The sequence below is a fragment of the Boeremia exigua genome (genome assembly GCF_020726555.1).
Source record: "Boeremia exigua strain MPI-SDFR-AT-0100 chromosome Unknown C7974scaffold_3, whole genome shotgun sequence".
Classification (NCBI taxonomy): Eukaryota; Fungi; Ascomycota; class Dothideomycetes; order Pleosporales; family Didymellaceae; genus Boeremia; species Boeremia exigua.
In genome coordinates this window covers 865,566-879,104 of record NW_025763520.1, presented here as the reverse complement: position 1 = coordinate 879,104, position 13,539 = coordinate 865,566, and the positions used below count along the sequence as shown (strand labels likewise).

General features: G+C 57.8%; 6 protein-coding genes across 6 annotated transcripts; 2 read left to right on the top strand and 4 right to left on the bottom strand.

Annotated features, from left to right (window-relative positions):
* Nucleotides 1-1,950: 1,950 nt before the first annotated feature.
* Nucleotides 1,951-3,335, bottom strand: C7974DRAFT_448848 (uncharacterized protein; the record flags this gene model as incomplete). Its single annotated transcript, XM_046145684.1, has 4 exons — nucleotides 1,951-2,208; nucleotides 2,258-2,292; nucleotides 2,350-2,709; nucleotides 3,011-3,335. The coding sequence occupies 4 exons, from the start codon at nucleotides 3,333-3,335 to the stop codon at nucleotides 1,951-1,953; spliced, it is 978 nt and encodes a 325-aa protein (XP_046000048.1).
* Nucleotides 3,336-3,523: 188 nt separating this feature from the next.
* On the bottom strand, nucleotides 3,524-5,021 carry C7974DRAFT_410019 (uncharacterized protein; the record flags this gene model as incomplete). The annotated part of the gene is made up of 4 exons (XM_046143434.1): nucleotides 3,524-3,843; nucleotides 3,891-4,118; nucleotides 4,177-4,339; nucleotides 4,398-5,021. The coding sequence occupies 4 exons, from the start codon at nucleotides 5,019-5,021 to the stop codon at nucleotides 3,524-3,526; spliced, it is 1,335 nt and encodes a 444-aa protein (XP_046000047.1).
* A 1,413-nt stretch (nucleotides 5,022-6,434) lies between these two features.
* C7974DRAFT_448845 (anaphase-promoting complex, cyclosome, subunit 3-domain-containing protein) lies at nucleotides 6,435-8,687 on the bottom strand (the record flags this gene model as incomplete). Its single annotated transcript, XM_046145683.1, has 2 exons — nucleotides 6,435-8,522; nucleotides 8,579-8,687. The coding sequence occupies 2 exons, from the start codon at nucleotides 8,685-8,687 to the stop codon at nucleotides 6,697-6,699; spliced, it is 1,935 nt and encodes a 644-aa protein (XP_046000046.1). The 3' UTR covers nucleotides 6,435-6,696.
* Nucleotides 8,688-8,853: 166 nt separating this feature from the next.
* C7974DRAFT_125043 (mRNA splicing protein-like protein Yju2) lies at nucleotides 8,854-10,056 on the top strand. The gene has a single exon (XM_046135233.1). It carries the CDS (start codon nucleotides 8,968-8,970, stop codon nucleotides 9,826-9,828), a length of 861 nt encoding a protein of 286 aa, XP_046000045.1. The 5' UTR covers nucleotides 8,854-8,967; the 3' UTR covers nucleotides 9,829-10,056.
* On the top strand, nucleotides 10,057-11,302 carry C7974DRAFT_125044 (arabinosidase). Its single transcript, XM_046135234.1, has one exon. It carries the CDS (start codon nucleotides 10,285-10,287, stop codon nucleotides 11,287-11,289), a length of 1,005 nt encoding a protein of 334 aa, XP_046000044.1. The 5' UTR covers nucleotides 10,057-10,284; the 3' UTR covers nucleotides 11,290-11,302.
* A 129-nt stretch (nucleotides 11,303-11,431) lies between these two features.
* C7974DRAFT_125001 (uncharacterized protein) lies at nucleotides 11,432-13,448 on the bottom strand. Its single transcript, XM_046135232.1, has 3 exons — nucleotides 13,003-13,448; nucleotides 12,371-12,906; nucleotides 11,432-12,318 (listed from the first exon to the last, which is right to left on the bottom strand). The coding sequence occupies exons 1-3, from the start codon at nucleotides 13,211-13,213 to the stop codon at nucleotides 11,548-11,550; spliced, it is 1,518 nt and encodes a 505-aa protein (XP_046000043.1). The 5' UTR covers nucleotides 13,214-13,448; the 3' UTR covers nucleotides 11,432-11,547.
* Nucleotides 13,449-13,539: the final 91 nt, after the last annotated feature.

Genomic DNA, 13,539 nt, shown 5'->3' with positions numbered 1-13,539 from the left:
GACTTCGTACATCCGTAAGCCCGAAACAATCTCATCGTGGTTTGAATGGCGGACTTCATCGCAATAATTATCCCCGCCTTCGTCATCAAACAGGTCACTGATACCCAAACTCTTGAGAGCTGTCGAAATATCGGTAATATCACAATCGTCGGAGTCAAGATCCAGTTTGTCGTAGCCCCAAAGCTCGAGTTCTGCCTCCATTGTGCCATCCCACGGGCTGTCAATAGGCTGTGCAAACTCAATCGCCCTATCTTTGTTATTCTTACTAGCCTGGGTGAGCTTCTCTCCGCGACACACGCAGTCGTGCCAGAGATTGTCGTTGTTGGCAGTCTGCACCAGATCACGCCGACTAAGCCCTTCGTGTGGGTCCGAGTTCTCTGTGTTCTTATCTTCTGGCAAAGGCGATGGGGCATCTTCGACGTAGTAGACGAGTGTAAATTCGTCGCTCTCAGCGTCGTCATCGGGTCGAAACACGGTGGCTTTCTTGACGTACTTGTTGCCACCAATCTCTTCCTTGTGTTGGGAAAGGAAATATGCAGCAGCAATGCCGTTTGGAGAGCCTGCAGCGGGTCAGCTGGTGGTAGTTCCTTTGAAAGCATACTATGAGTAGAGGACTCACCCAACAAAGCCTTCCCCGGTTCTGTCTCTACGTCGAAACTGATGCCTGGCCACACAGGTACTGATGTTATGCGCTGTCCGCCATCGGGAACAACGTAAGTCTGGAGTGCATTGTCAACCAGGCGGCCTGTGATATCATTGATGACTTGAGGTATGATGAACTTGGTGATGTGTCCGAGATTAGATCCACCATGAGCTTGGAACCAAAAGCCCCAGGCGAGGTCTGACATCTGACTCAGTGCGGGGAGTTGTTCTTTGGGCGGGTTTGCAACTCCCCATGTCTCGGCTGCCTTGAGAGGAGCGGATGCGCGATCGATAAAGAACACAACACCTTCGTCGACATTGATGCCGAATGTAGCGTGCGCACCAGTGGCCTGAGGCTGTCAGTGAGTTCACCTGGAATAAGAGCTGTGATAAGAGCTTACTCGAAACGCTTTGCCTTCAACTGTGTATGTCTGATCTTCTAGCTCGACCTCGTTCCCGTTGTCATCAACCTTCTCGGGGTCATAATGAAACACGCGGAAGCATTGGGTGTCCTCATCCTGGATGTTGAGTGCCTCGTAGGCCCTTCTGATATCGTAGTATTCGCCCTCGATGTCACAGTCTGGGAACGGAGACTCAGTGTAGCCCCAGAGCTTGCGCTCTGCTTTAAGTGTACCTTTGAACTGTGTCCCGATGGGGAGCGCAAACGACTCTGCCTTGGCCTTGTCTAGCTTGGAAGCACGTGTGAGTTTCTCGCCGCGGCAGACATACTTGTCCCACTCGGTCTGTGGAGTAGCAACTGGTTGATCTGGCTCCACAGGTGTCGGCGACTCTGGTGGGTTCGGCCTCGGTCGCTTTGGAGGTGGAGGTGAGTCTGGCGGTTCACTCGACTCAACAGGCGAAGGCAACTCTGGTGGACTCGGTCTCGGTCGCTTCGGAGGAGGCAAATCGCCGCCGAATAACGGGCTATCTTGAACAGCTATGGGAGTAACAAACACCTTGATCAGTGTCGAGGCATTGTCGGCGAGGTACTGTCGTGGAACAGAAGGTGCGACCCTGCAAGCTGCATGCGCCAGCAGGAGCGCAGCCGCAACCGCAGTAGAGCACTTCATTTTGGAAGTTGAGGATGATAGAAGCGACAAGAGTGCAATTGAACGCGGGGTCTCTTATGTGCAAACGCGACTAGGGACGCTAGTGCAGGCGAGACACTGTCAGAGTGAAAGAGACGGACGGCGGTCAGGCACTTGCAGAAGATCTAATTCGTGCATTCGAGAAATTTAGGACCTATTTTCTAGTATGCGAGAAACGTCATGGAATGAGGTCGAGAGTACCTGGTCCTCCCAACAACGTTTAGGCCTGTACTGCAATATCTTGCAGGCTGAGCTCTGTCGTGACAATATGCTCCCGCAACACGTTCCTGCCGTCTAGACTGCGCTTCAGAATTTTCCCAGCACCTTCAACGCGATTTTCTTGCTGGGCCTGCCCCTCCCAAGAAAGCGGCTCGTCTGCAATCCAGAAGACCATATAAGTAGCGTCAGTGTGTTCTTGATCGAAGATCTGAACTTTGTAGACATATCTGTTACCACCGAGCTGCGTCTTGTGTTGCGCCTAAAGATAGTCAGCCCCAATCTTGGGGTCATTGTAATGCAAAGCTTACGAGAAAGTAGCCGACTGCGATGCCATTCGGCGACCCTAAAATTGTGTCAGTACAGGTGATCCAACGAAGAGCGATCTTAAGAATCTGCTTACCTAGCATGGCCGCTCCCTCCTCACTGTTCATATCGAAGGTCACACCCGGATAGAAAGGTACGTATCCCAGGCGAATCTCCCCGGGTGCGAGTACGTACGTCTTCAAAGCCTCGTCAATAAGGTCCATTGTGATGTCGTTGATGATGGTATGGACCATGAACTTCCTGATTTTGCCGAGATTCTGACCATCGAGATGTTTCCGACGCCACGCGCCCCAGGCCATATCAGAAATCTGTCTCAAGGCAGGAAGCTCATCCATTGGCGCATTCTCTACAGCCCAGAGCCGCTTCGCGCCTTCGTAGGCAGACCTGACGTCGAAGAAATGGACTATCCCGTCTTCTGCATTGACGCCGATGGCTGCTATGGCATTGGTCATCTGCGACGTAATGTTGTCAGCCACTGACTCAAAGTGATGCGGAGGCTTTACTTGCTCGATATGTTCTGCCGTCAACAACATAGGTTTGGTCGTTGTCAAACCTCGTGTCTTTATAGTGCGAAAATACGAAGCCTTCATTGGGCCCTCCTTGATCGTTGCAGATTTGATTGATCCCAAGATCCTTCAACTCTTCGTAGACATGATGGTTTAGCCGACAATACAGAAGGCATTCATTTGCCGGCGACTCTTTCCATCCCCAGAGTCTCAGCTCTGCCTCTAGCGTACCATCGAATGGAGAATCAATGGGTGTCGCATACTGAACAGCCTTATCTTTGTTGTAGAGACACGCGTTGTGAAGCTTCCGACCACGACACACATACCGGTGCCAGAAAGCCGGGCGCTCGCCGACTGGCTCCTCACTGGGATCTGGCTGTGGAGTTGGGTCGTTCGCTGCTACTAGCACCGGGGATGGCTGGAAGTTGCGAAATCCTCCGTCGAACAGCGCGAGTGAGGTTACATTGCTGGTGACGTCGGGACGCGGCAGCGGCAGGACCCTGCAGGTCACGAGGAGCGACAGCAGCGCGAAGAGCGTCAGATGTATTGGCTTCATGGTGATGGCAAGATACCGTATTAGGAGTGAGTGAGTGGCGGAGAGTAGCAAGATTCCCGTACTCGTTCGAGTGGAGGTGAGAATGGACCACCGCTAGCTTTACCTACCTAAACACAGACAGAAATGTCTCGCCCGGATATATGGCGGCTTTCGCAAAGGCCAATAATTGCCGCTCCTTCCCAGACCTCCTACAGCTTGGCCAAAATGACGTGGTTCCGCACCATGCTCTTTCCATCTTCACTCCTGTGCACGACGCCACGCTTCCAACCGCACAGCAAGTCACGCTTACGTAGCTGCACAGCCTGTAGTGCCCCCAGTTGCTCGTCAAGGCGTCCTTGTGGTTCTACACCCTCGAAGGGATTGCGGTCGGTGACGTAGAAGAGTATGTTTGGGGTGGCATACACGCCAGTGCCAGCTGTCCAAATGCGCACCTTCCAGATGTGCTTCCAGCCGAGTTGACGGCGGTGTTGAATCAGGAAGTATCCAGCAGCGATGCCGTTGGGAGAACCTGCCCAGCTGTTAGCGGGTGGGAATTGCCTGTGTACTGACACGTACCTAGAAGAGCGAATGCAGCCTCGCTTTTCAGCAGGTCCAACTCCTTGTGTGTGCCATCCTCGGAGAGCTTGACAGCGAACTCGTAGTCCTTGCCAGGCCAACCGGGCAGCTTGTCAGTATTGTCCATCTCGAGGATGCGATCGATGATGTAGTTGGAATCTTCGTTGACGACAGAGACGGCCATGAAATGCTCGAGCTTCTGCGATCCAGAAGCAACGCGGTTCCACACTGCGATTGTCAGAGTATGTCCAACGATACCGCAGCTTGTGAGTGATTGGATACTTACTGCCCCAGGTAATGTCCGAGCTGGACCTCAGTAACGGCAGCTCATCATGCTGTGGTTTGCGTTGCCAGTGCTCCTGCGCAGCATCCTCGGGGCTTTGTCGGTGGAGGAAATACACGATACCATTGACGGGGTTGACGCCGACCTTGAGATAGGCTTGGGTCACCTGGAGTAAACATGTTATCTGGCTGAACCTGTATTATACCAATGGTAAGAGGACCTACCTGAAGCTTCTTGTTGTCGACAGGGTAGTACTGATCTTCATGGAACGGTAGCTCGCCGTCTTCGTCACGCAGAACGGTTGGACCATCCATGTGCTCGACGTAGAAGCAGTGGTTCGGACCACCCTCTAATGCCGAACGCGAGTCCACGCCAAGATCCCTGAAGGCATCGGCCATCTCGTGGGTCTTGTCGAAGTCACACTGCTTGTTGATCTCCGGGTCCTTCTCGAAGTCGTCCTTGTAGCCCCACTTCTTGAGCTCCTCTCGCAAGTCACCGTCCCACGGGCTCTGAGTGTACGGCCACTCGAGGAGGGCGGCGGCGTCCTGTTCGTTCATCATCATGGCTTTGGTGAGCTTGATGCCGCGGCCTCTGGCTTTGCACCAGATCGCTTCTTGCTCTTCTGCAGTTGGCTCTGGGCCATCGTCGTCAGAAGGCCACTTATCTGGCTCAGAACCACCTTTGGCAGCGGCGAGCGTGGAGGTGTTCGGGTTGGCGAACTGGAGATCGCGTAGCTGTACCGCTGGCAACGGTCCGGCGATGTTGGCTGATTGAAGAGGCGCATGGACAGCACGGCTAGCTGCTGTTGCAGCGAAAGCCAGGACAGTGAGAACCAATGGACGTTTCATCGTCACTGATGTGGTAACTCCAAGTTGATGTGGAAGAAGCTTGCTACGGAGTCAGAGACAATATCGCGTTTATGGAGAGGCGGGGGGTGAGCAAGTGAAGTAATGGGGCGCAAGCTAGCCTCTTCTGTCGTCAGTGTTGTTAGAGTGAAAGGCTGCTCAAGATCAGGTATGCTCGCGCCACCCAACATCAAGACTTGATATCGAAACGCCATAGCATGAAACGAAAAAGAAATTAGCATGATCAATTCAGTAACTGAAATCAAGCGCAGACTCTTTGCTGTGGGGTTGAGCAGCTTCATTGACGTTGACGATGGGCAGGCGCGAACAATGGACAACATCGCCAACAGTGGCACTGTAAACACAAGCTGGCCTAGACTCAGTCTGTACAGGAAGACAAAGCAAAACCCTATTCGCGACATGTGGCTCTTGAACGCTCTGATCTCGGAGGATGTCGTTACGTCGACTACTGGTGCAGTGACACTAGCGTACCACAACTGCAAGGCAGACAGCCCTATGCACAGACAATTGTTTCCCACGTTGATTCCCCGCCGTCAATCCGAACACAAACTGACATCCAGGGTCTCTTGTTGCAATGACAGGACGCACACTGTGCAGTAGGGTACCAGATATTGGATGGACTGTCAACGAAGTGCAACCGACCAGACTTTCCGACGCTGTAACCCCTCAGGATATCTCCGTCAGTTAATTACTGCCTGGTAGTAACGTGAAAACAAAATATAGGAGAGCTAGGTACCTATTAGTTACGGTCAGCCCTGGGATAAACGAAAATTAGCTATTCACTACTAACGACATCGCAAAGCATAGCTCTAATGGAACGTACAAGCCAACCCTGAGCACGCACTCACATCGCCTTTCTCACAAAGGCCTCCTCTACTCCGAGGCAGCACCTCCCTGTCCCGTCTCCGGCTCACTCAACACGCAACCCCGCGATGTCCCAGCCAAGCATGCAACGCCACCCACATTTCTCCAGACACAATGACAATCACTGGCGAGACGTAGGAGACGTACCCAGAAGAATAGTGTCTAGGTCCACACCACTTGCTGGAGTGAAAAGTGTACATGCGTGTTCAGCCAACGACCTACTTATAAGATGTAAATATCCAAATCTGATATCCAGGGCAGAACACTAGACCGCTATGACGAGGTCCGTGAATTCCTGTAAACCTCCTTTCGCTCAGCGTCCAGTCTCTGCTGAGAAATCAAATGTGCTGAGGCACAACTCGCGATAGCTCACCTTTGCCCTCCCTCTGCATATTAGAGTGTGAAGTGTGAAGTAGAATTCGAGATACGAGATACGTGCTACGACCTACTCTGCTCGCGCGGTCGGAGAACGACTTCAGCACTTAGCGTCCAAGACCCAGTATGTAGGACCCAGTATGCAGGACCCGGTATGCAGTCCCCCGTATTCCATGCAGAGCATATCCAAAAAGAGAAAAAGCAAAAGGAAAACATTGAAAAACGCAAGCACACACTTTTTCCCATGAAATGTAGGCCTAAACGCCAAAGACGCGACAAGCCCATGCGCCTCGCTATGCCGTGGTATCCAAAAGCAAGTGGTATTCCAAAAACGGAAATCTCCCCGTTATTTCACCTGTCACTGGCCTGTGTCGCCAGCCCGTCGCTGCCCTGTGACCACCCCTTCTACCCGTCTACCTCATCCATCAGAGTCGACAACCATGCTCTCCAACGCGCTCTCATCCACGAACCCCGCGGCGTGGCGGCGGCGCCTCCCGCGGCGGCCGGCAGCACGGTTGGGCTCCATATCGCGCAGGGCGTTCTTCCTGCGGCGCAGCGCGTCCTCGAACTCCGGGTCGTCGACCTCGTCCTCGATGAGGCGGAGTCCGTCATGGCTGAGCGCGGGGTCGAGCATGGCGGCGTTGTCGAGCTCGTTCTCCTCGAGGGCCTTGGCGAGCAGATCTGTGGCGGTGGGGTCCTGGGGCGCGACGGCGAGGGCCTCGTGCAGCACGGTGACGGCGTCCCAGGTGCGGCACAGTTCGAGGAGGACAAGGGCCTTGGCGGAGAGGACGGCGGGGGTTTTGACGCCGTGGCGCAGGACGGCGTTGAAGACGCGCAGGGAGTCGTCGAGCTGGTCGGCGCGGCGCAGGGCGTGGCCGAGGTTGATGCGGAAGGCGATGGCGGAGTTCGGTTCGGCGTCGTTCTGGGCGGCGTAGTCGAGGGCGGAGCGGAAGAAGTCGATGGCGCTGGCGTGGTCGGCGGTGTGGTAGACGACGACGCCGATCTCGTTGAGCAGCAGCGGGTCGGTGCTGCAGAGGGCGTAGGCGGCGTCGAAGTAGCCGCGGGCCAGGCTCAGGTTGTTCAGCTGCAGGTTCTGCATGCCCATGAACAGCTGCGGCAGGTGCGAGCCCTGGAAGAGGCGGGCGGCGGTGCTGTAGGCGGCGTTGGCCTGGTCGTGCTCGCCCTCGGCGGCGAAGGTGTGGGCGAAGCCGATCCAGGCGGCGCCCGACTGCTGGTCCATCTGCGAGGCCTTGGAGAAGAAGCGGCGGGCGTCGGCGGTCCTGTTGGCGGAGAAGTAGTAGACGGCGACGGCGAGCACGGCGGCGGGCTCCTGCGGGTGGGCGTCGTGCAGCTCGTGCGAGAGGAGGTACAGGGCGTTGGTCTGCTCGAGCTCGTAGAGGGCGGCGAGGTGCAGCGGCAGCACGGCGAAGTTGTGGGCGTCGTCGGCGAGCACGGACGAGGTTAGGGCGAGGGCGTCGCGGAAGCGGCCCTGGGTGTACTTGAGGTCGGCCTTGGCGCGCACGATGTCGGGGTTGGCGGCCAGGTTGTAGTGGGTGCTGAGGGTCTCGGTGGCGGCGACGAACTCGTCGGGGCGGGCGTACTTGGACAGGCGCGTGATGTACAGGTTGCGCACGAAGGCGGCGGCCTCCTGGGCGGCGTCGGGATCGGCGGCGGCGGCGGGGGCGGCGTCGAAGTCGAGCGTCTCGAGGAAGGCCCACTCCTCGTCGGGCGACATCAGGGCGTTGGCCATCAGGGCGTCGAAGGCCTCGAAGCACTGCACGTCGATCTGCACGGCGGCCTTGTAGCACTCGCGCGCGCGGTCGAACGAGTTCTGGGCGGCAAAGCACACGCCGCGCAGGTAGCACATGGCCGCCTCGGCGCGCAGGTTGTCGGCATCCTCGCCGTCGCGCTCCTCGCTGGTCGGCAGGCGTTCGCGCGCGGCGCGGTGACGCGGACGGGCGTGCGGGTCGCCGTGGCGTGGGCGGGCGTGGGTGTCGACATGGCGCAGCTTCTGGCGCGCGCTCGCGGGGCCGGGCGGGGCGGCGAGGTGCGTCGGGTTGGTCTCGCCCAGCAGCTGCAGCGCGTCGTCGAGGCGGCCCAGCTTGACGGCGCAGTGTGCGTTGAGGTAGCGGCTCTGCGGGCTGCGCTGCGCGAGGCCGCCGCGCGCGAGCACCGCCTGCGCGCGGTGGTAGTTGCCGGCCGTGAAGTGCACCTGCGCCAGCCAGAAGGCGTCGCGCTCGTCGCCTGTGCTGTTAGCAGTGTCTTCGTATGCGACCCGCAGTGTCTTCGTCGGCACGCACCCGTGATGGCCAGCAGTTTGTCCGCCCAGAAGATGGCCGTGGCGTACTGGTGGCGGTCGAGGGCCGCCTGCCGCGACTCGCGCAGCAGCTGGTGCATGTCGGCGCCCATGCGGGAGGCGGGGAGCGGGTGTGGTGGGCGTCGAGGCGGCTTTGCGCGTTGTTGACTGTTGACGAGCTACCCTGGTGTTGTTGCGGGGAGCTCGGGGGTGGGCGCCAAGCCCGCAACTCGCCGTCACCTTTTTGCAGCACGGCCAGGCATCGTCGCGCTCTCACCTACGCTATCACGTGCTGTACTCAACACCACCACACGCGACTCCGCGCACCACGCGCCTTCACCCTGCCCAACACCACACGCGACTCCGCCCACCCGTACTTGACTCCCGCCCGCCATGTCCGAGCGCAAGGTCCTCACCAAGTACTACCCCCCCGACTTCGACCCGTCGAAGATCACCCGCCAGCGCGGCCCCAAGAATGCCGGCCCCAAGCTCCAGACCGTCCGCCTCATGGCGCCCTTCTCCATGAAGTGCACCCACTGCGGCGAGTTCATCTACAAGGGCCGCAAGTTCAATGCCCGCAAGGAGACCACCGACGAGAAGTACTACGCCATCGCCATCTTCCGCTTCTACATCCGATGTACGCGCTGCTCCGGCGAGATCACCTTCAAGACGGACCCCAAGAACATGGACTACGAGTGCGAGCGCGGCGCAAAGCGCAACTTCGAGCCCTGGCGCGAGGCCAAGCTGGCCGAGGAGACCGAGGAGGAGCGCCTTGATCGCCTCGAGAAGGAGGAAGCTGAGCGCGACGCCATGAAGGAGCTGGAGACCAAGGTCATCGACGCAAAGACCGAGATGGCCATCGCCGACGCCCTCGACGAGATCCGCTCGCGCAACGCCCGCATCGCAAAGGCCGAGCAGGACGGTACCACCACGAGCGTCGCGCCCCCGCCCGATGACGCTGATGCGCGGCGGCTGCAGCAGGAAGAGGAGGACGCCGACGCCGCGCGCAGAGCCTTCGCCCGTGAGATGCCCGACCTGGGCGAGGAGGACATCGACGAGGATATGTTCGAGGAGCCTGTCGACGCCCCGGCAGCTGTCTTCAGCGCAAAGCCCAAGGCGAAGAAAGATTTCGGCGCCGCCCTCGGCATCAAGAAGAAGGCACCCGCGCCGGCCGTTTCAGCGTCCAAAGTGGCCCCAGCGCCGTCCAAGCTCTCCACCATGCTCGTAGCAGGATACGACAGCGATGATGACTGATGTATTTAATGTATCTCCAGCACCGGCCTTGCCTCGGCAATGCGTCACAGTCTCCATCTCGGCGCAAACACATGAGAAAACTGAGAAACAAGAATTCACGATGCAAAACGTCATCGCACGCGCGCCGTAACCGTCTGCAGGTACGCGTCGGCGGCGCTCGTCGCTTTGAGGTCGCCCCCCTGTGCAGATCCGGAGAAACCGCCTCAACCACGTCCAAATCACAACCCCGCGCCCACGATCTCCACAAACACGTCGGCGAAGCGCCGAATCGCGCACCCGTCATCAGGGCAGCCGGCCCGACCTGACGTGATCAACATGCGAACCTCGGCGTCGGGTTAATTGGGTTGTGGTGTTGAACATCATTATAAAAGCATGGATTAGCCAGCCAACTCTCACGTCCAGCTCTCACGCCCGCCTCATCCGCCTCGCCCGCCTCGCCCGCCTCAACCACCCACCATGCGCTCCCTCGCCACCCTCGCGCTCCTCCCCGGCGCCCTCGCCGCCGCCCTCGACTTCTCCCACCTCTCCACCCGCGCCACAAACTCCTCGCTCACCGGCTACCTGGGCGTCTTCTTCCTCGGCGACGCACCCAACGTCTACTTCTACACCTCGACAGGCAACAACGCGCTGTCCATGACCCCGCTCAACGCCGGCAACCCCGTCATCGTCCCCACCCTCGGCTCCAAGGGCGTCCGCGACCCGTCCATCATCCCCACCCCGGCGGGCGACAAATACTTCATCATCGGCACGGACCTGAACATCGGGTCCACGACGTGGGACATCGCGCAGCGCAACGGCTCGCGCTCCATCTTCGTCTGGGAATCCTCGGACCTAACCACCTGGTCCGCCGAGCGCCTGGTGTCCGTCGAAGACGCCTCCGCGGGCATGGTATGGGCCCCCAGCGCGATCTGGGACCCATCCGCGTCCGCGTTCCTCGTGCACTGGGCCTCCAAGTTCTACGCGGACACGGACCCGCAGCACGCCGGCGCGCCCACGCCAATCCGCATGCGCTACGCGCACACCACCGACTTCGTCTCCTTCACCGCGCCCCAGGACTACGCCGACATGTCGCCGACCTCCATCATCGACCTCGAGTTCCTGCCCCTCGGCGGCGACCACTTCGCCCGCTTCCTCAAGGACGAGGACGCCAAGACCGTCTTCACCGAGGTCTCGACCACGGGGCTCTTTGGGCCCTGGACTAGGCCTGCGGGGCCCGATGCCATCATCGAGAGCGGCGTCGAGGGGCCCGCGGTGTTCTGGGATAACGAGGTCGAGGGCAAGGCGCATTTGCTGCTGGATTGGTATGGTGCGGATGGGTACCGGCCGTATGAGAGCACGGATGTGGAGGGGGGTGTTTGGGGGGTTAGTGAGCGGGGGGAGTGGCCGGCGGGGTTGAGGCATGGGAGTGTGTTGCCGGTCACCGCACAGCAGGTCGAAGCGTTGACGGCGAAGTGGGCGTAGGGTGTGGAGGTATAGAAATCAAAGTCTATTGCAAGTCATCAACATGTACACTTCGTGACAATAACCACCCCAACATCACGACTGCATTTTCTGACCATACTGCACACACATCACGGTCGCGACACTGGCACAAAACAGCAAATCAGCAGCAAGCGTGTCAATTAATCAATTAGTCGTGCCAACACCAACCTATGCTCAAACTCAACAGACCCAGGCATCCCCCCAGAAGCAACAGCAACACCACCTACCAATCTCCACCTAGCCCTCGCCCATCACAGCATCGAAACTCTCATCAACCGGCGACCCCACCTCGCTCCCCAAGAAAATACTCTCAAACTCCCTGCGCTCACCATCGCTCACAGGACTAACCACAACGCCAGCGTCTTTACGCTGCCTGCGATCCGAAAACTCTTTGTAGTTGCGCATGATCTGCTGCTGGACGTAGTCCTCGCCTGTGTCAGCCGTATCAGGCACGGAGCTGTCGGAGTCGGCCTGTGGCATGTCTGGTGACGAGAAGCCGCTGTCGCCTTGTCTTGGCGAGTAGTCCCGGCCGGAGGGTATGAAATCAGCGTCGACGTTGGGGACATTGTCGGTGCCTGTCTTGTTGTGCGGCAGTGGAGATGGACTGTCCCAGATCATGTCGCCGCCAAACTGAGGACCGACTGACTCACTATCCAGCCCACGGCGTCGGCGTTTGGCATCACAAGTCTCAGCAATTTCTGGCGTCGACACCTTCCGCTTCGATGGTGATGGTGTCGTGGGGTCGGTCTTGGCCTGTAGTACGCTGCGAAGACTGTTGCTAGAGTCCCGGATGCCCGTGTATTGTGGGCCGCGAAGTGTGTACTCAGATGTGTCACGTGAACATCCTCCGTCCAAGTTCATCGTCGCGGCCCAGGGTTCAGCTTTGCTCTCAGCAGGTGAGATGCCGACTTTGATAACCCAGCGTGACTGCCGTTCGAACTTGACACTACCTGGGAAACGAGTGATGATGGTGGCATTCAGTGTGGTCTCAGCCATATGTGTCTCGTTCTGTATGTCATGTTAGTGGAGTCCGACAGGCATGGAGTTTCCTCCTACTCACGTCTCCGTAGTCTGTCGCGATGGCTTTGAAGCATCGTTTTCTCTCATTCCAGGCAAAATCTAAGGGTGATTGGGTGATTGTGTAGGTGACATTGTCGGCATAGGGAGTGGGACCTGTTGAGCGGACAAAGGCGAGCACGTCGCCCAATGCAAGTGGTGTGATGCGGTACTCCTCGCCTGAGGACAGACTGTCAGGGAGACGGAGAAACTGAACTCCCGGGATCTGCCAGGCAACTTCGCCGGTGGCTATCAGGAGGGATTCAGTATACTGAAAGTCGAATTGTACCATGACACACAGCCCAGTGGGCCTGTCGCAGAAGCAGTCTTGCATTCGGAGAAAATTATGTAAGAAGACCGATAATCCACCAGAGAAGTGTGACCAGCTCGAATATGAGGCAGCATCAATCGGGAATCGTTCGTGGAACATGCCCATCATGTTGTCGATGAGGTCGATAACGCTGATGTCGAGTACGCGATGAGGCTTGCTGCGGAGGGACTCGAGCATGCGAGGTAGGAGGTAGGCTTCATCGACACTCTCTGCTTGAAGTCAGCCAGACCCTGAAAACACATGCAACCATTATGCAAATATCCAACGACCCGATCTGTACAGGTATTGCTCATGGGCGTACTAACCTTCGCTCTGTAGAAGATTCTCGATCAGACTGTCGAAAAGACTCGTCCGCACTTCGTCGTGCAAGCACTGATGGAAGAAGTGGTACCACATCGTCAGCTCCTTCACTTGAAAATGCGACAGTCCCTTCCAGCATTCAGTCAAGTCCAGATGCCTGGGATTCACTACACAGAGAAGGTCAGCCAGATTGAGCCACATCAAACGATTGCGCATACCGGGTTGGTCAAAAGGCGAACGCCGTATCTTTGGCGTCAGGACGTCGGTGATTGTTGGAGAACGCTCGCAAGGGAGCCCGTTGAGCTTCACAAGCACACGCTGGCGCGCAACAAACGCTCGAATGCGCTGCTCCTTCAAGGCCTGTGGCGAAGGCCGAACAGGCAAAGGGTGTGCGTGGCTTCCAGCATTGACGCCAGAGTTGAAAGTGGGCTACAAAAGTGAGCGAGAAGTCAACGACGCAGTGTGTGGACTTACGACTGCTTCCATAGCTAACACTGTTGGCAAGACGATATCGATGCTGGCAAGGAATACGTTGCTGATGA